This window comes from Anser brachyrhynchus, assembly GCF_964034855.1.
Source record: "Anser brachyrhynchus genome assembly, chromosome: 1".
In the NCBI taxonomy this organism is placed as follows: domain Eukaryota; kingdom Metazoa; phylum Chordata; class Aves; order Anseriformes; family Anatidae; genus Anser; species Anser brachyrhynchus.
In genome coordinates, this window is record NC_137694.1 from 75,195,434 (window position 1) to 75,216,535 (window position 21,102).

General features: G+C 38.6%; 1 protein-coding gene across 13 annotated transcripts in view; it reads left to right on the forward strand.

Annotated features, from left to right (window-relative positions):
* SCUBE1 (signal peptide, CUB domain and EGF like domain containing 1) overlaps positions 1-21,102 on the forward strand; it is a 245,313-nt gene that overhangs the window by 143,463 nt on the left and 80,748 nt on the right. For 7 of the 13 annotated variants that reach the window (XR_013941095.1, XM_080562708.1, XM_080562709.1 and 4 more), the window contains 2 exons: positions 5,491-5,607; positions 8,516-8,605. The exons of 1 other annotated variant lie outside the window; for it this stretch is intronic. Coding sequence is in view for 11 of the 12 variants with exons in the window: in XM_080562708.1 (XP_080418834.1) it covers positions 5,491-5,607; positions 8,516-8,605 (207 nt within the window). In the remaining variant the exon portion in view is untranslated. The remainder of the gene's footprint in view (positions 1-5,490; positions 5,608-8,515; positions 8,606-21,102) is intronic. 5 more of the 13 variants (XM_080562716.1, XM_080562717.1, XM_080562706.1 and 2 more) reach the window with 1 other exon arrangement.

Below are 21,102 nucleotides of genomic sequence, written 5' to 3' on the forward strand. Positions count from 1 at the left end.
ATATGGACAAAACAAGGCATTTTTTTATTAGTTACCTGGATCAGTTTTGCTGGAACTTGAGGAAGTATGAAGAAACCTAAAGCAGATACACATTCATGCAAGTCGTAACCTAAAAGAAATAATGCTGACAGAGTTATAATCAAGTGAAAGCTGAGTCTTTTAATGAAGAATACTAGATAAACCTAACTAAAGCTATTTCTACCTACCCCCTCCTATAATAAGTGAACAGGAGGGCTAGTGCTAAGTAATTCCAAAAATCCTGTCTAGTATGTTTGCAATAAAATGCCCTCCCACCTAGGCCTAGTGGCAGCTTTTCAGCTTCTGCTGACAGTTTCAGCTATTTGCTGTCAGTACACAGATCTTCAGAATGTTAAAAATGTAAGGCCATACTCGAATAAGTAGTGCAAACAGTGTTGCATTCATAGCTTTATCGCATAGATAGAGATGTCCGTGTATTTATATAAATTATATATTAATTATATATTCAATGGCTAGTTTAGTTAAAAAACACTGCAAGTTTTAGTTTATCTGGAATTGCAATACACTGGTTTGATCTATCAGGGAAAGCCATGTTTTCATGTAGTCTATTGCAAAAAAACAAAATTTGCTGCAAATTTTGTGACATCTGAGCCATGGTATATATCTACACATATACAAGATGAGATCATTGTCTTAGTGAATTTTGGGGGCTAGTTGGTACTAAATACTAGATTCAATATTTGGCCATATATTTTCCAAATGTTCCTTATCATGGGCATGACAGATGGAAGAGATGGAAGAGACCAGAAAAAGAATGATACCAAAGTTCAGAGAAGCACTGGAAATTCAATTCTAGAATCTAGGCTGTAGAGTGGGGTTGAATTCCAGTATTTTCAGTTTTCCAGGTGTTTTAACATGGAAGGTAGACAATACCTTTATTTAGTGGAATATGTGCATCACAATTCCTTTTTTTCTTTAATATAGCATTTGTCGTCCAAACAGTAATTTATTGTCTTTCATCATCAAAGTGTCATTTCAAGACTAGTCCATGGATGTAAGCACTGGCCCAAATGCAAAGCTCAGGAGTGCTTAGCACAGCTCAACCAAACAGTAAATGCTGCTGTTACGCAGAGGCAGGTGGATAGTTTGGGAGATCATGCCATGCAACCTGCCTGCAGTCCCTGAAGGGTGGCTGGCCAGTTCAGGAGCCCGAGCATGATAGTCAATGAAAAGAATAAATCTTGTTTGAATGCAGTCTGAAGTACTGGTATCTTGGCTTTGTCTCAGGATGCCCTATAGCTCTTCATTCACAGTAGAAAGAATGTTGGGAGAACAGACCAGTAACTTGGCCACCAGCGTTAGCCATCTCTTATAAATGGTGTGTGTCTCTGAAGGGCTTATATGTTGTTTCTGCTCATGTTAGTAGCAGACGTGAGCAAAGCCTTCTCTATCTGGTGCTAGTTTTCATAGAAACATAGAGTCATAGAATATCCTGGGTTGGAAGGGACCCACAATGATCATCAAGTCCAACTCCTGGCTCCACACAGGGCCAACCCAAAACCAGGCCCCATGTCTGAGACATGTCTGAGACATTGTCCAAACACTTCGTGAACTCTGGCAGGCTCGATGCCGTGACCACTGCCCTGGGAAGCCTGTCCCAGTGCCTGACCGCCCTCTGGGTGCAGAACCTTTCCCTAAAACTCAGCGCAATCCTCCCCTGTCCCAGCTCCATGTCATTCCCATGGGTTCTGTCACTGTCCACAGAGAGCAGAGCTCAGTACCTGCCCCTCCGCTCCCCTCATGAGGAAGATGCGGGCCACCATGAGGCCTCCCCTCAGCCTCCTCTTCTCTAAGCCAAATGTACAGAGTGCTTCCCCACAAATGGAAAAGCCATGTCGAGATTTGGCCTATAAGATATTCAGAAAACTCTCTCGATCTGTATCACATATTTTAATTACCATGCCATAAATACTAAGAGAACAAGTCCAGCATCTTGATTGCACTTAAGATATATGTGAATGCTGATGCAGTGTCAAAAGCAGTGGTGTTATTCAGATTTTAAATCTGCAATGTGGGGATCAGCGTATCTGAATTCTAACAGATACGTGTATATTCTCTTTTGGTAAAACAAAACAAACCATTACCAAGTATTTTCCATCCTTTTAACTTGATTTATAGTGTTTGAAGATAATCCGTGTCTGTCAGAATTTACCATTTTGTCCTTTTTCGTTTGCCTCTTCAATGCCACAAACTTAATGAACACACACATAATCTGTTGCATAGCTGTAGAGTCCAAATTTGTAAGAAATAATTTTTAAAAGAACACTTTTTTCTCATGAATTTGCTTTAATGCTTTCTGATAAAAATGGAGTCAATCTGGATGTCCCTTTGCTCTTAAGTATTTTTCATGATTTACAAATATTTGTAAGAGACAGTAAAAGGAACTGACCTAAATTGTACGTTCATTGATTGGGTAGAGCAGGAACCAGTATTCCTCTAACTTCAGTATACAAGGAAACTATAAAACAAGTGTGTGATTCTGCAGGATGTACTATAAACAGCATCAGACAAATGTAGTAAGGAAAAGTCCATTATGTTATGTGGATCAGAGCAACTGTGTTAAGATACTTTCATCTCTTCCAGTGGAGGTTTTTAGACTTGAGTGGAGGTTTTTAGTTTTTTGACTGCATTGCTGTCAAGTTGTCTGAAGTGTACACGTTGTTGCTGATTGCACTTTAAAATAGTTAATAAAAATACTGTTGGTTATATATGTATTTAAATATCTGGCATAAACAGCACCTTTAAGTTAATTTGTGATGGCACTGCAGTCCGACAGGAATGGAAACATTGAATGAATCTCCAAGTAGTCCAAGAGGCATGCAGGGTTGAGAATGAGGGGAACATAGATAAATGAAAATTACCTTGCCCTGGATTAGCTCTGCCAGTGTGCACCCTTTACCGTGAATATTGCAAGCGGCTGCCTTCTGTACCACTTACAGCCCCTGGTTGATCACATCCCAGACACAGCCAGCCAGAGGAACAGCTTACATTTGCAGTCAGCCTGCAGCCACCTGATTCAAACATTCTCTGTCCCTGTACCTTTCAGTTAGGCTGTAAAACAGTATTACATCTACCCCCAGATTAACAAAAAAGTGTTACTGTTCTGCACATCATGTGATATAGAGAGGGAGTCACAAGAAAATGACACACCAAAAATAATTGCAAATCAGAGAGTGGAGAAAAAGAAGTGAATGAGGACAGGCATAGTGTTGAGCAGGAAAATGATTTTCAACATGACTGCATTGAGAAAGTGGGAGTTTAAGAATTAAGAATCGACATAAAATTTTAAGTTTTTGTTTTGCATCAAAAATAAAAGCTTATTTGTTACTGTGTATTGAAAAAAAATGTTGCTTCTATTTGATGCAAAGTAGAATGGTTTGCTTTAGGTATTTTTTCAGAAAAATAAATCAACGGTTAGTTATAAAACAGGAGAAAGAGAAGAAATTCCTGAGGGTGGTTGCTGCTTGGAGGGCTTTTTTAATGTAATTCTCTGAAAGCATAGGATTGTCATGATTTGAATTAATTCTCTCCTCTGTCTGGTGGGACTGGACCCACAATTCCCATTTTGCAGCCTAGTGTGCTGTCAGGCTCCAGTAAAAAAAAATGAATCAAGCTGCTGTCCATCTTTCTCACCGCCATTCTTTTCAGTTGGCTAAAATACCAGTATTCATGGAAGGAGAGGCAGGAATCCAGGCAGGCCATCTTCTTAGGGATTGTTTTTACTACACCAAGAGATTATTCTCTCATTATCTCTCAACATCACAGGGATTTTGTTCAGGTTGTACAATGTCAAGAACCAAGAATGCTTGCACCCAGAGTAGCCTCTGGTCTACACTCACTTAGGAGAGGGACAATTTCTGTTGTGACCTTTACCAGACTTCAGGGACTGTTCACGTAAACTAGAGGTTCCTGTGTTGTCGGGAGATTTAATGGGAATTCTACTGGATATGGTGAGGTGGTCTCCCTCAATTTCTTTTGCTAGAATTGTTCCATTTTATGCAAAATACTTCAGTGGTTACTGAGAGTGGCATGACTATTTGGCACAGGGACACTCACAGCAGATGTGAGATATTTCAGTTACTGATACTATTACTAGAAATTCTAGTCTACTCCATTTTAAGAAGCTAGTGTTAAAGCAGAGTTACTGAGGTCACTGGGAAATTATGAGTTCAGCTATGCTGGATTAAGTAGAATCACAGTTTAGATTTAGATCCCCAATTTTAAAATCCTGTTAACTATTATCTTAGTTTTACGGTATATTGCAATTTGCTACCCTGGCTCTTGTATAAACTCTCTTATCTAGGAGAAAATTTCTGCTGAAGGCCAACGTGAGGAAGTTCATTCTGATTAATAGCAGTCAGTATTTAAATTACTCTAACATATCAAAATATCTAAGTCCTCTGAAATTTCTAAGTATGATATAACTGAATAATCGTACATTGAATTTCCCCTGTATCTGGTAATAAAAATATATCCATAAAGAGTCTAGTCCAAATTATCTGTATATAAAGACAATAAACTGAATTCAGAACTGGTTTGTTCAGCATCAAGCTATGGGACTGCAAAAGATCAAACAGAACGGGGGCAAATTAGAGCCATTGTATACCAGGTTGGTATTTAAAAACTAGCTTGTCAGAAATTAAATCCATCAAGTGACAAAAAAAATCAATCTATTAATTCTTGTAAACTTCAAAACTGTATCTGTCAGGAAAAATGTTTGCTTTAATGTATATTTAGTATTTTTTTTAACAGAGAACATTTTAACTGCTAAAAGCGATTTTTCACTGTATGCTTGTAAGTAAAAGCAACCTTTCCAATGCTTCCTCCCTAGTAGAGGCCGGTACACTGTGGGGCCATATCAACATTGTATTTTTTGTCTCAGAGAAGAAAAAAAAATCCTGCTTTATTTTTAAACGTTCTTCTACTCTAGGAGGACCACTACTTGAAACAGTAGATTTCAAGTCTTATGTGGTTCTGTTCTTGCTGTTTGGTCTCTGCTTCCTCTACATAGAAAGTAAAGAAGAATGAAAAGAGAAAGGCTGTTTATAGACTTTGTATTAGCAGACTGCTCATTTCTTTCTGCCACATACATCACAGATATGTACGTAAAAGCATATAGCTGTTAGGAAGAGATGAAATTGGCAGACCACTCATGCTAAAATTACTAATAAAAATAGACTGGTGGAAAAGTAGCACATGCTTCTTTTTTCTTTCTTTCCTTTTCTTCACTGCATGGATTGAAAAAGTAAGGCATGAGGCAGGAGCATGGCTAAGACAATGTGGCTCAGAAAGAATAAAGAATGCAAATAACTGCAAATACGAATGTTATGTTGCCTTATGTATCGGTTTGTTACTGCTCTTCTGTATTCTGAAAGGCTCTCCAGACTAATTGGTTTCATTGTCATTTTATTTATATATACATATATACACATTCATTTGGGGCTTAACTAGTAACCTGTAACTATGGGAATGGAGGCTGCCAACACACCTGTGATGACACTGATACTGGTCCTGTGTGTGGTTGTCATCAGAAGTATGCCCTACATTCAGATGGCCGAACCTGCATTGGTAAGTACTTCTCTGCAGCGCATTTTATTTCATATTCCTCGTAAAATACATATGTGCACATACGTGTGTGTGTGTGTGCGTGCACGTGTGTGTGTTTGTATCTCCCAGGAGTTTAGCATCATTGCTGACAGAAGTGTGTAACAGCAGTTCCTGGCCATAACAGCAAAGGTCACGCTATGTATAGAGAGAAGCATTTGTGTGTGTTTTGTCAAAATGTTTGTTAATGAAGTATCCCTTTGTTACTCTTCTTTAACTTTTCTTTTCATTACTCTAAATTTTTTTAATGAACAGGTGTAGAACTTTCATAATTATGTATGAAAGTTTCATTACATAATTAGTATGAAAGTTCAGCTCTTCTGTTCACTTTCATGAGTCAGCCTTCCTTGTGTAAGTAAGGTGAGGAAAATGGTCCTGTTTTTCTAAGCTGTTACTGTGGAAAATGAAACATCGTGATGTGCTTTCTTCCCTGATGTATTTTTTATGATTCTAAAAATTACAGCACTTGTAGCGAATATGCTTTCACTAAGATTACCAGTAGGAAAGCCATTCAAGAGACAAAGCATCTTGGGAGATGTTATGCAAACATTTATGATTATAAAATATGTTATTTGCTTAACACCGTTTCTTTCCAACCCCCCAATTTTTTTAAATAAAAAGGGATATTTTTGCACAATGTAAGTTAGAATTCAAAGATTCTTACAGGCTAGAGCCTAAAATCCATAATGGCTTTCATTAGTATTGTGGTCTTGTTGAGTTTTTTGTTTGTTTAATTTCAAGTTCTTATGAATTCCTAGTAATTTCCTGAGGTTAAAAAAAAATGGACACATTTATCATCTTTTGTCTCCTTTGTCATTACTGCAAGACAAAGCACTTGATCTAAAATCCATGGAAATCTGTCAGTTATCTTCAGTGGTCTCTTGATCAGATCCATGGCATAAAACTCAGAGGCTGCACAGGACTTCATTTGCTTCTGATGGATTTGATTGCACAAATTGTGTAGCAGGGTAAGAGTTGTATGGGCAGAGGCAGAGCTGAACAAGGTTCAGCACTGGTCTTTGCCTTGCTGTATTGTACACAACTTGTGTCTCAGCTTATGGGATCTCTCAGCTAGTACTTTTTGATTAACAGAGGACTCAGTCTTACAGTCCCTCTGTTTAAATAACCCTCCCTGAAGCCTGTGGCAGTTCCAGATGCAGAGAATTTGCAAGAGTGAGGGCCTTGAGAGCATATTATATTGAATGGATTATTGATCTTCTGTTTCTTAGCATTCACTAATATCCTCAGATCAATGTTTTATATTATCCAGCATGTAAAAATGATTTTAAAAGCTGTATAGACTGCACCTGTTTTTTACTTTTTTTTTTCCATTTTTGTAACGTAATACATATAACTTCATGTTACATTCCTTGGTCTTGTGATGTAAGTCACATATTACTGCCTGTGCTGATTTTCTTCCCACTAAGTAGTTCTTTCTCTTAGAATACTTCTTTATTTTTTTTTTTTTTTTACATTTTTATTCCTGCTTTCTGGTGATGGTTCCTGATTGCCTGTCTTGTCTGATAACTGACGTTCATTAATTATTTACAGAGTAAAATAAATAAATAATAAAAAAAAGAAGCTCAAACAAAAGCCTCCATTGCAGCCTGATCCCATCTAGAACTTGTTAAAAACAAAACAAAACAACTCTTGTTACTACCCAACTATGTAGTGTTGCCACAAACAAAACCTGCCAGCCTCCTCCTCCTCCTCACTTCAGTGATTCCAATGTTTGCTGTCTTCAGTGGTGTGTAGATTCCAGGCATCACTGCAAGAATGCAAACTTCTGCAATGCCATATAAATACTTTTTGACCCTTTGTCTAACATATTTTGTCTTTGTTTGCTTAACTTATCCTTTTATTTTATTTTTTATGTTTGCTGCATGTGAAAGTCCCCACTTGCATTTTGGTTTTTGTTTTGCTAATAAAGCAATTCCTTTTCTGTATAAATCATTTTATTTACCAAGCTGCTGCTTCTTCATTGCTCTCCTGTATAAGAAATCTTTATTTTTATTTCACTTACTGATCATCTCTTCCCACACTTGTGACTGTTTCTGTGTATTTCTAATGAAGCATAACCAAACTAAGTCCTCATTATGCTGTCTGAAACTCTTACATATAGGATATCAGAGACTACCTTGTACAATGACCTTTGCTGACATCATCTTGCTTACTGCATGCTTATAAAATTACTAAACCCTGTTCTTGCAACATCCTTTCTAGCATTGAATGTTTAGCTAGTAGTGTTTCATAGACAAGCAGGCAACCAGCACTGCCCAAATTGATCTTTTTTGTGTTTGTTTGGTTTGTTGTTTGTTTATTTTTGTTGTTGTTTTTGTTCAATGTGCATGCTGTTGTTTGGTTCCTCTTCATGATGTGTCAATGTGTACAAGACTATGGTGCATCCATGCCCATCCATCACCGGACTCTTCTTGCTTTCTCTGTCTGTCTTGGTCTTCCACCTGCCAATTTCAGATCATGATGCCACCACTAGCCTGAATCACTTTAAAGTTTGTCTTTAATAGGTTGTTTAACTAGCATCCTTGAATTTTAATTTCCATCATTAACAACTCTGTGGGGCACTCATGTTAGCTGTCTTATTCTCCAGTAGTAATTAACCTTCATGTATCTGGTTAATTACTTTGTAGTTGACCATTCTTCCTCCTCCCCCTCTTTCATCCTCCTTTCCCAAAACTCCCTTTAATTTTTTCCCGGGGTCTTTAAGGGAATTAACTCTCTAACGGGGATTTAGTGCTTTCATGCCTTGCTTCTTGGCTTTGGCTGTGCCATGCCAAGAAACTGTCTTAGGCAGCGGAAAATTGGGCTTGTGATTAACCAACTGCTCCATGTTTGTCCCTTACTTGTGTTTTAGAGAAGGATGAGGCTGCAATTGAGAGTTCTGAGTACAATGCCACGTCAGTAGCTGATGTGGACAAGCGGGTGAAACGGCGGCTACTTATGGGTAACACTTTTCTTCCACTTCCTTTGTTGTGCTCTCACTTTTGTCTGTATGTGCGTGTGGGGGGAGGTTCTCTTTTGGTCTCATTTGGTCCTTTTGGTTTTGGTTTGGTTTGTGTTTTTTTTTAGCTGACTTTATCTGAGTTGAAAGGTCATCGATTTTGTTAAGTTCTCATCTGTTGTACAACTTCATTTCTCATTTTTAAACTTTTTTTTCCTAAGGCTGAAGCATTAATGTCCAATTTCTTCTGCATAGAAAGAAGCTTTTGCCATTAACCTTACTTACCTTATGCAAGCTACTTCTTACATGTGAATTGTGTGTGTGTGTATGTGTTGCTCTAAGATTCCTAAAAAATCTCATGCTGCAGACTTGCCTTTTGACTTAAAAGTGGATGATGATGATGATATAAAACAATGTTCTATTACGTATGTGGTGTTAAATGAACGACTGAATTTGCCTACTGTTGATAAAAATGTAAATATTATGACTGGAAATTGATTTATTTCCTTTGTGTAGCTATGTTAGTAATCGCTGAAAGATTTTTTCCCTAGTGACTAGTGAGCTTCCTTACGTTCTTCTTTCAAGACTAAAGCATGGCTTGTTTCTCTGTGTTGTTGGAGCCTGAGAGTGGAAGAGATGAGGAAGTGCATTGGACAATGAAGATAATTCTTTAGTTCCTCAGTTAACCCATTGCTTACCTTTGTGCTGGTCTTTTTATGTTACTTTTATGGCCATTAGTGAGAACGACCTTTTGATAACTTGACAGGGTAGTGGCTGGATCTCTACCAGATTCTTTTCATGTGACAAAGGGCACAGGGTAGCATAGACTGCTGAATGAAGCCAGCAGTTTGGAGGCTTCCAAGTGGTTTATTACTCTGTATTTTCCATTCCGATGCCCTACACACCCCATACAATATTTATATTAGTGTTTAAGCAAAGCAAGCATTGATGAGATATACCCAATGAACCATTTACAAGATAGGGGTTCTTCACTCACAGAAGAGATTCTGGCATGATGAGATTCTGCTCTGTTCCCTTCTTGTTGTTGTTTCCTTTCCTAAAAGCAGTAAGCCCATCACACACTCTGCCCTGCTAGCTCTTGGCAGGCTCAGCTCTGGCTGTAAACATCTTCACCTACCTAGAAGAACCACCTTTGGAAGACCAGAAGTCTCAGTTTGAGTTAATTGTTGGGCTAATAGTTGCAGTAGGTGACAACACTTGCACAATTTTCATACCACTTCATATCTTGTCACCCATGCTAAATCATCCACTTAATCGTAGGACAGCAGACAGACCCTATGTTAGAAATCACAGGGTGTTGTTAAGTCTGAAATTGTATTAGATGATAATATTGAAGTAAAATATTTTCCCTCTTGTGAACACCTGTGCATATGTTCCTTTATTTTTAGAATATCTATGCTTGTTAATTTGCAATTCGTTCACAGATCTAGCAAGTGACCCATATAAATTTGTTGTTTAATGATGCCCTGTTTAAACTGATTTAAGCTGACAAAAGCTATGAGGCAGCTCATCTTGCTTTCTAAAGGTGATAGTAACACTTCTAGTTGTAATTCCAGTGAGATCCATCGTCTTACAGGAAGTCAGTAAAAAATCATGGAAAGGACCTATATATCATTGGAAAATCCAGTACTCAAGGTCTATCTACAAAGTGAGATTACCCAGCACTAACAGTATTTAAAATGTGGTTTAGAGGGACTGAGCAGCGTAGTGTACTGCTTTGCTACTTTGCCCTCTGATAGAAGCAATTAACCAACCTGAGAGTAAGTTCACAGTGCTTACAAGAGTTCAGGCACAGAATTAAAAAGATATTATGAACAATAAGCTTCTTAGTTACACTAGGCCTGCAAGTTCCAAGACAAACATAGACTCTAGAAGTAGGTTTAGGGAGATGGTTAAAAAATCAGTTTGCAAAACACATTGTATAACTCTTCAGTACCTCCTGTATCAGCAGGTATCGGCCAAGAGCTGACAAGTTTATGGACAGCCCCTGTTTGAACAACTGATTCCTTAGAAGAACATTAACTAGGGTTGTACAGAAATTTAATTAGGAACTGAGACCTGAGTGGGTAGCTTACTATTTAGGGACTTATCTGATTGTTTATTTCTACTCTATGTTATGATACTCATAAAATCCATAACTGATTTTTTTATAGAATTTTATTACATTTTAAAAGTGTAGTGCATTTCCATAAAATTCCATATTTCTTCGTGTGCTTTCTAAACAGTTGTTTTAGAAAGCACTAGAAAGTTCCTCAGAAAACCTTACCAGCTCTTGTAAATGGACTGCGATTTTTGACCCTGCTGCAGGCAGTCTTGGAAAAGTAGGAAAAGTTGATGACTATGTAATTTTAGTAATCTGATGAAAGATGCCTTCTATTGCAAGCCCTGAGATGATCTCTAATAGTCCTCTGTCATTTGCTGTATTATTAAAATGACTGTGATCTTCATAACACTTAATATCAGCACAGGCTAAGAATAGTCTTGAGTTAGATTACTTTGGGAGAACGGGACTGCTGTCAGATATGAGTGCCAGTGCCACTAATTTCCTACAGGAAGAGTGGCTGCTTCAGTATCTCAGACTGACTCTTAGAAGGGTCTGTGTCCTAGTCATGGTGTGGTTCTGTGACCTGCAGCTAAATCTTAAATAGAGAAAACTAGATATATACACCCCCTTCCTTCCTGCCTGATGTATTTTTTTTTAGGTCTTGTGAGGCAGACAAGAAACTGGTCTTCTCAGATTATCTGCAAGAGACTTTCCTTTAGAGCCATCCAGTGATTCTTAGAAATTTTTATCCAATTTCTTTCATAACATTGAGAAATACTGCGGGCTTCCGTCTTTTCTTTTACCTCCCCTGTTCTTAGCAAACCACTTGGGTTTAGAGTAAAGAGTGCTCTCATTAAAGAGATGTCACTGAATGAATTTTCTCCTGTCAGTGAAATGTTGTGCCATATTGCTCTTCATACAGCTTATTTACATTTCCTTCACTTCCACTTCAGTTGCCATTTTAGAGGGAAAACGAGTGCACCTTTAATTGTATTCCAGATGGACTTCTGCTGTCTGCCAGAATTACGGACAATGAGCCACTGTTTGGTCTTAAGTCTCAAGAAGTCCTCATATCCTAATTAAAGGTAATACTTTGCTCTTTGGGAAGTCTACATCAACTCTTAGAAGCAAGAAATTTTATGTTTGTTTGTTTGATTGTTTTAATTATCTTTAAAAATACAGTCACTTGCTGCATTGTCATCATCGCAGACCTTACTAGACGGTATAAATCCTCAAGTTGCTTTAGCAACACCATCATGGTATGATCCAACTTCTGTCCAGTAGGGTATTTCTAATATCTTATTATCTTATTTTCCCATATGGTCAGAACTTTTGAAGAGGTGGGCCTGACCCATTTCTCACCATATTTCACCTCCCTGCCTGCACTCTCTACTACTCAAGCGGATCAGGTTGATTTGGGCTTGAACCCATGTAACTTCAGAACCACTGCAAAGGCTCTCTGCATTTCTGTCCTTCACCTTCTGTATACCTTTTCCATTCTTTCCAGAGGTCATTGTTGTAAGATCCCACTTTGGCAGTAAAATGTTCTTCCTCTGATTCTAGAAGGTATAAGGTTGGTTTCTTATCTCAAGAAGACAGTTATACAAAGTTCCTTTTATTATATCAAAGAACAAGGGGCACTGATTGCATTGATCCTGCCTTGAACTTAAAGAAGTGCAGTAATTTCCCTTGCATGTTTAAGGCCAGAATAATGGTACAAATGGTAGTAATACCATCACTACAAACACCTTCATAACACCCAAACTGGGCACTGAAATTCACTCTTTCACAAGATGTGCTCATCTCATCGTAAGTCAGGGCTTCTAAAGGTTTTGCCATTGGGCACTGGCTTCTTGGATCTTCAGTAAGGCTATTGGCAGCCTGCCTCAGATGCAGGAATGTAATTCTCTTTCCTTCCCTTGAAGATGATTCTATGATTCTTGATTCTATGATTCTAAACTGGTTCCTGAGGCCCTTACAAACCATTTTACTGTCAGCTGAAGTGCTTGTATAAGCAGTGAAGTACATTGGCTATGTCCTGGACTTTGTTTTTGCTGAAGTTTACCTCTGCCTAGATTGCTTCTGCTATGTAGGAAGCACTTTAAGTGATTTGGTAATACACACCAACAAGGACCAGCTTTTTCAGGCTGTACATTACATGTACCTGTATTACATTCCATCCCTGATTTCCTGAGAGTGACTTACAGGCAGGTCTTTGGTCAGGTTGCCCAAGTCCACATCCAACCTGGCCTTGAAGCGTTTCCAGGGATGGGGCATCCACAGCTTCTCTGGGCAACCTGTATTTATTACTTCAAGTATGTCAGTCAGGGAGATATAAATTTATAGCTGATCCTTCTTAGGTTAGGTTTACCCATTTGAACCCTAAAGTGGTACCCGGCTTTATATCTTGAGTTTATTTTTTCCTAAACCACAGTTATATAAGAATAAAGCTACCCTATTTACCCTGGGCACCAAGCATGATTTGACTTTGTTTTGTTTAGGAGCAGGTGCCTGAGGAGCACTCTTCCCTCACCTGATTGCCTCCATGGCAGAACAGTACCTAGTTATACTTATTTCCACCCCAGATTATCACTGTAGGTATCAGATGTATACACACTGTGGGTGTCAGGCCATGTTGTTAATGAGCAGGGGTAGAACCATCAGATGTGAGCTGAACATCCTCCAGGAGTTCAAGGTACCTCATTGATTTTGTGCCTGACCTTAACAGAAAGACCATCTGAAGCACCATCTCTGTTTCTGCAGTTTTCCTTCAGAGGCTTCTAGGTCCTATGCAGCTCTTAGCAGAGCGGTCTTCTACATTCCTCATTTCTGATGAAACAAGATTCTCCTTCAGGAAGCTTAAATAAGTCAGGGACTCAAGAAGGCCTCAAGAAGGCCCCAGAGGGCAGACACCTAGTGTGTAAATGTCATATTGATAATCATGTGAGGAGAAATGAAGGTCACTTACTTGAGACATGTTGCCATATGCACATTCATATGGTAAGCCACCCTTCTCCTCTTCTTTCTCTTAGTCCAACTGGAAATTCTTGGGATTCCAGAGCTGACAAGAACTGGTGCTATGGCACTATGTTGGTGTTAAGGCTAAAAAATCTCAGGTCTTAACTTGCAAGGATATATGCCTTCTATGACCGTGCATGTGAATAACATACAAACTTTCTACTTTCTCTGGTATGCTGTCTTCTTTTTACTTCTGCCTCTCCCTATGGCACATTGCGATTCTGAGGGTTATAGTCTTATATGCTGAAGAGTATAAGCTTGGTAGAACATTAAGGAGTGTAGTGGTTTAACCCGTCCGGCAGCTAAGCACCACACAGCCGTTCGCTCACCCTCCCCCCTCCCTCTCTGGGATGGGGGAGAGAATCAGGAAAATGAAGCCTGTGGGTTGAGATAGAGACAGTTTATTAGGACAAAAAGGAAAATAAAATAATAATAATAATGATAATAGTACTACTAATAATAATGTATACAAAACAAGTGATGTACAACGCAATTGCTCACCACCCACTGACCAATGCCCAGCCTATCCCCAAGCAGCCGGCCTCCCCCCTCGGCCAGCCACCCCTATATATATATATTGTTCAGCGTGACATCAGATGGTATGGAATACCCCTTTGGCCAGTTTGGGTCAGCTGTCCTGGGTCTGTCCCCTCCCAGCTCCTGCTGCACCCCCAGCCTGCCCACTGGCAGGACAGAGCGAGAAGCTGAAAAGTCATTGGCTTAATGTAAACACTGTTCTGCAACAATTAAAACATCAGTGTGTTATCAACATTATTCTCATCCTAAATCCAAAACTCTACTAGCTACTAGGAGGAAAATTAACTCTATCCTAGCTGAAACCAGGACAGGAGGCATTATGGCTTAAGCTTTGTAGGAATCATAGAATAACTGTTCTTGCAGACTTTCTAGTCTGTTATGCTTACCTTATCCAAGCTGTTGCCTCCAGTCTGGTGTTTTGTTTGTTAGGAATTCAGGACTTAATCTCTCTGAATCACTGTTTTCTTTCCAGCAGAGACATACAGCTCTTCCTTGGCTACAGGGAAATAGAATCACCAAAATTAACTAGGATTACCACAGCCTCATAATTAATGTGATTTTCTCCTGCCAGGTGTAAAATAACGTCATACCAGTATGGAAACAATCACTGGTCACCCTTTCAGTCATCCAAAGATCTCTACTCTGATGGTTCACTGTGAATAACTTCTACAAAGTCAAATCTCTGTCTTGAATTACTGTATAACACACAATGGTTGTGTAATTCATATAGAAATCCACCATTTTCTGGATTTCAGAACTCTCTAGTAGAGCCAAATTTAGTTTCTTTGCAGCTCAGGAAGGAATATTGTGGAACTGTAGAACTTACTGAAGCCGTGCATTCTTCACCTAAAAAATTTCTTCCATATGATAGAAGTTTTCTGGCAAAAGCCTTTCCTCTTCTTGAAAGAAAATTTTGTGGGAAGACTATGGTTTTCAAATTCCTTTTGCCTGGAATGGTCTTCAGAAATAGGGAAACAAACTGAACGTAGTAGTCTGTTTTGAACACTTGTTTGGGCTGTGAAAAAGATGATACTGAAGCCCTTTTCATGGTGATTTACCACCCATGATCAAGGGATACATTGGGCTGTAAATTCAGACTACCTCATTATTAGCTCACGAAGGTGTTCTACTTTTTGGGTCCATATTGGTAACCAATATAGCCTGATAAGGGCTTAGGATTCTTCAGCTGCAGTAAACATTAACTGATAGAAAATGGAACCAGGGTTTCTAACATGCCATGTAATAACCTAAATACCATGCCATCAGAATAAAGTGTTATGAGGTATGCTTTTTCGTTAGAAATTTTCCAAAAGGCTTAGGTTGTTTCGTTCCAGTGTGAAATAAAAATGGATTCTGTAGTATTGATCTTTGATTCTCTTTCAAAATGGAATGATATTTTGCAGATGAGCCTAGTATTGCTTTTCTGTCTCAAAGAGCAGGGAGATGGACAAGCTAATGTTTATTTTCAAATGTTCTTCCAAAGCAATTAACTTCTATCATAGTTACAGCCTACCAGGTATCACTTTCTGCCAGAAGCACCTTTTCAGCATTTACTTCAGTTCTTAGCTCTGTTGTGCTGCCTCCTAGGAGTCTTTCAAATAACTTAAAATACGTCTTCATTTCTCTGAATGGTATTTATCTGATTTTAAAATGCTCACTGTCAGAAATCTGCTGTCAGAAAGCCAAACGTGCTGCTCTGTATACATCCCAACCTTTTTGTTCTTTAATCAACAAAGCATTTAAAATGTGTTCTTAACAAGCATATTGCCAGGGGAATCTCTAACTCAGTTACTAACAGTGAAACCAAGACCCCGCTTTAGCTCTTTCTATCAGTTCTACTTTGCTATATGAAATCACAGAAAATAGGGGAAGGAATCCCTGAGGTTATTCATTCTCTCTCTCCCAAGGGCAGATATTTTCATCTTGTGTTTTCGTCACTTTTATTCATTGAGTTTGTGAATGGTGTGCTATTTCCTGTAAAAATCCCTTTTCTTCATTTCTTTGCTGATGATAAGTCTCTGACCTTATCCAGAATTCCTACCAATACCTTCCATTGTTTCGCTTTTCCATTTTAAATGAAAGGATCTGTCCAAGGTCAAGAGATAATGCTCCCTAGCGATGTTTGGAGTATTTCAGTATTTCTTAAATGCATCTTCCCTATTTAGAAAAAAAACCAACAAAGCAAAACTAATAGTGCTATTTATAAGTGACCAGAATGGACTCATCCAGTGTTTATAAAACACCTGATCCAATCTATCAAGTGACATTCCCTAAATGTGTACTGTTCACCCGGAAGATGAACCTGAAACTGTGAAATGAGGACTGCAGGATTAGTGATTCACTGCAAGATTCACCTAGTCATTTCTTCATACATTCCTTATGTGGCAGTGCAGAATTCTCATCCTATTTTCATGCAAATAAAATTCTACCAGTCATGAAATTGCAAGGAAATGAGGAGACAAGCATAACGGAGTGAAGAATTCCACATCCTGCAAGTTACCCTTTCTGTCTCACGTTTTTCATTCCCTGAATATGAAGCTCTTTCACTTTCTCCTTCTTTCTGTTCACAGCTATTTTTTTCTTTCATTATACTCTTCTGAATGCTCTGTCTCTATCCTTTCAGCATCACAGAGCATAATTTGCATGAGAATAACATCGTTCTGACTTAACTGAAAATTTGATTATTTTAGTTGTGTGTTTAATTTTCTCCTCGTGCTTGTTGTTCTTAGGATCTTTCCTTCTACCCTGATCTTATGCTGTATGCTGCATACACTGCCATTTGCAGTAAAATTCTTTTTATGGATGGCAGCAACAGTCTTGACACGTGTCCTCTGTCGCATTGCCTTGTTACTCATACTGCCTATTATCTCTTATTTAAAAGCAAGCTCAACTGTATAATCGACAGAACTTTTCCCTCCAAAATTACCTTTCCCAAGTTAAGCTTTAGTGTCTTCCAAGTTTCAGGCTTAAAGAATTCTTTTGGTCATAATTTGAGTGGGATTTTGAGTGTTATTTTACCCAGTTAGATATCTTTGTTAGGTTTGGTCATGCAACTCACCTGCATACACCAGTGATGACACTAGTGGTAAAACTGTTTCCATAAGATTCCTCTACATAATGTAAATGTTAAGTGGAGGAGTGTACTATGCGAAAATCTAATATATGTGGAATTCACAGAGAGCTGTGGTTGTTAGAGATTGTGCTGTGATATCAACTTGAAGTGAAAAAACAAGATGTCAGCACAGGCTTTTTTGGGTGTGAGAGAAGGTGACACCTTGTAGCTAAAAGTTATGGCACGATTTGATTTCAGGTACTTTTTTGTGTGTGTGTTAAACTGAATGAATTTAGTGTTGTTGAAAGTGAGGGAGCCAGTTCCACTCAGCTGGGCAGGATCTGTCTCTCCTATAGAACTGCTCTAATACCTTACAATCGTACTGTTTCCTTTGATAACTGTTTCTTAACCTTAACTTAATAGCAGCTGGCACAGTTGGGTCCTGATGTTAATCCTTATGAGGGCTCCAGAATGCTAAGAATCCAGATGCAAAGAATCATTACAGATGATGACAAATAATGCTTTAAGATTAGGCCTTCTCAACACCTTTTTATGTGTTTTAGGATAGGTAAGCATGTTATCTCTTGGCTCAAACACAGAAGCAGTTTACAACAGCTTTAGCTATGGCACATCTGCTGAGGAACAGAGATTGCCAGTAGGTTAACCCTTTTTGCCACTCCACTTGCCAGGCGTCATTACTTCACAGATTAAGATTTCTGCTGACCCAGTGAACTTTAAGCTTCTGCAAGTGAATTCCAAATGAAGGGCAATGAACTGCTAGATTGCTTTAACTTGCACTATTGGCAGTATTATTGTTTGGCCAGTCATAGGAACTAGGTAGGGAAAACACGTCCCTCAGGTCCTCCTTTCAGCCGTACTTACCTCTTACCCTTTCAGTCGTAACAGTTTACAGAAATTTGGCAAACTTCTTAACAGTTTACAGAAATTTGGCAAACTTAGAAACAAATCTTTGTTTTGAGGGACTGCTATCTCTTCTTCTCCCTTCTGTCTTAAAGTCAGACATTGCCCAGATTTGTGTCTTTAGGCAGCATTAAGCACCTCAGTGGCCTTTAAATTTGAGAATCAGCACAAACCTGCCTCTCCATGTTTCCAGTAGCAATTATCTTCAAATCAGTTACTAATTACTAATCAGTGAGAAAAAAGGGTACATGCTTGTTGTGGTTTAACCTGTCAGGCAGCTAAGCACCACATAGCCATTCTCTCACTCCTCCACAGTGGGATGAGAGAGACAACTGAAAAAGGTAAAAGCGTGAGAACTTGCGGATTGAGATAAGGACAGTTTAATAAGAAAGTGAAGAAGAAGAAGAAAAAAAATTTAAAAAACAAGTGATGCACAACACAATTGCTCACCATATGCTGACCAGTACCCAGCCAGTCACTCAGCAACAGTAGCCTCCCCCTAGCCAACTCCCCACAGTTTTGTTGTTCAGCATGGTGTCGTATTACCATACGTATGGAATATTTCCTTGGTCAGTATGGGTCAGCTGTCCTGGTTGTGTCCCCTCCCAGCTTCTTACCATCCCCTTCAGCTTACTCAGTGGCAACGCAGAAGCCAGGCTGCTCAACAACTAAAACATCAGTGTTACCAAAACTATTTTCATCCTAAGTCCAAGACACAGTACCATACCAACCACTCTGAAGAAAATTAACTCTCTCCCAGCTGAAACCAGGACAGTACTGCACCTTTTGTAGTATATGGATTTCACCATCTTTAGTTTGATGACATAAACCAGCAGATATGACCAATCCTAATCTTTTACTGCCTACACATTGCTGCATATATCCTTTTTGTCTGCACAAAGTCTGAAGAGAGAAGGTCAGTCAAAATCATAGAATATGATTTAGGATAGAAAATAGAAAATAGAAATCATTAGCTATACAGAATTTTTTCATTTCTTCCAAGAACAACTTCTTCTGTGGAAGGATGTACTGTTAACTGTCCCCTCTCTTGTGCTTTTCCAAAGAGAAAGATGGATCAAGACAGCAGCTGTTGCAAGATTTCATTGGATGTAGGTTATGACTTGAGTGGCTTCTCTCCATTTTCACTTGACCCTATGTATGATTTCTGTTGTTTTCACTACTGCTGGCTACTTTTGGTCTTCTGTTAAGTCTTCTTTGCATGTTCATACACACGTTATTGAGAACAGCTCTTTGATTTACAGTTGTTCCCTGCTCTTTCCAGTCATTGTTTTGTGATCAAGAGAATGATAACGCATAGGGCTTCTGGATCCTGCTGACTGCAGGCTGCCATGCTGGGTAACTGAAAAGATCAGAGAACCACTTCTCGATATCTCCAAAGGAAACATCTTGTTGCTAGATGGCTTGGTCTTCCTTTCATGCCTTGCGGTGCCTTTGAGATAGAGCTGCATATTGATGAAAAAAAGGGAACTGACAATGATTACTAGTGCAATGTTTTTACACTTTTTATACACTCTGGTAATAACATGCAATTACAATCATCATCCTCCACGCTGAGATCCACACAGCATTCATCTGTCTTTTTTCTTTTTTAGAATACTATGTAGACCTGCACTGGTCTACACAGCAGAAATACGCTACACTGACTGGTGTCTTGGTAGCCCACACAGTGGTGCATTGGCTGCAGAATAGCACTTGTGCTTTTGAACAGTAATACTGTAAACCCAAGTTATATTCAACATCTTTTTCTGAGGGCTCTTTGTGACTGCTCAACCTTCTTGTGGGACAAGCAGGATTACACCTTTTCAGTGCTAATAGAGACCTTAGCTCTTCATAAAATTTTAAATTCATCAGTTACCTTCTTACCTGCCTAACACTTGTGTACCATGTGAATTTTTAGGTCTTCTTAAAAAACATGATCAATTCCTTTGTTACTTCTTCACTTCATTTCTTATAGCCAAGTACAGCATTTTTAGTTTTTTAAACCTTTTTATTCTGTAAGAGAATCATTTGAAAGTTTTATATTGTCTTAAGCAAATTTTTATCACACTGAACAGTATGCCAAATGCTTTGACAGGTTGACTGAGACTGGGAAAGGGGAGTTTTGCATATATCTGCAGGTGTATACACACATTCCAGAGTGTAGGATTAATTTTTTATGTAGAACATAATTAGTGCTAATGCAAAATAACTGACCTTGGTTAGGACAAAGCAGAAACACCTTCATCTGTTAGATGAAGCTTTCTTATATGAATCCTGCTGCATATTATGCTAATCTAAATGAATTTCAGAGTGTATTGAAAAGATGAAATTCTCTTATCCCTGTAAAAAGTTACATTTAAAGAGGAATATATACTCTCAGGGCAAAAAGTAAATTAAGACTTGGGAGTGCCAGGGCTCACTTTTAATTTCTGTACTACTGGTAGCAATTTCTGTACTGTTTGTGGTAATAAAAGCAATGGTATTTAATGTTTCAAGATCATGTGTGCTAATGAATTTCAAAAGATCTTATGAGTGTAGGAAATACTGCCCGTTTTACATGAAGAGACTAGTATAACACAAAATTTCTTGTGAGCTCCAGCACAAATAATTTGCCAAGGATAACATAGCAGCTTATGGGAGACTAGGGAAGAAGTTTAGGTCTCTAATTCCATGCTCCAACTTTCAGAACATGAGCATTACCTATCAGAAATATGAACATATCAGATTCCAAAGAGATGCTTGAATAGGATATTGAGTAGACATGAATTTGACATACTCCTTTCTGTGTTCATGGTCCTTCTCCTTCTACCCCTCCAATATTCTTTATCAGAAATAAATAATGTGAAGTAAAAGTGAAACTCAGCTTCTTTAGTCTCTGTTGAATAGGTGAATCATAGGCTCACGTAA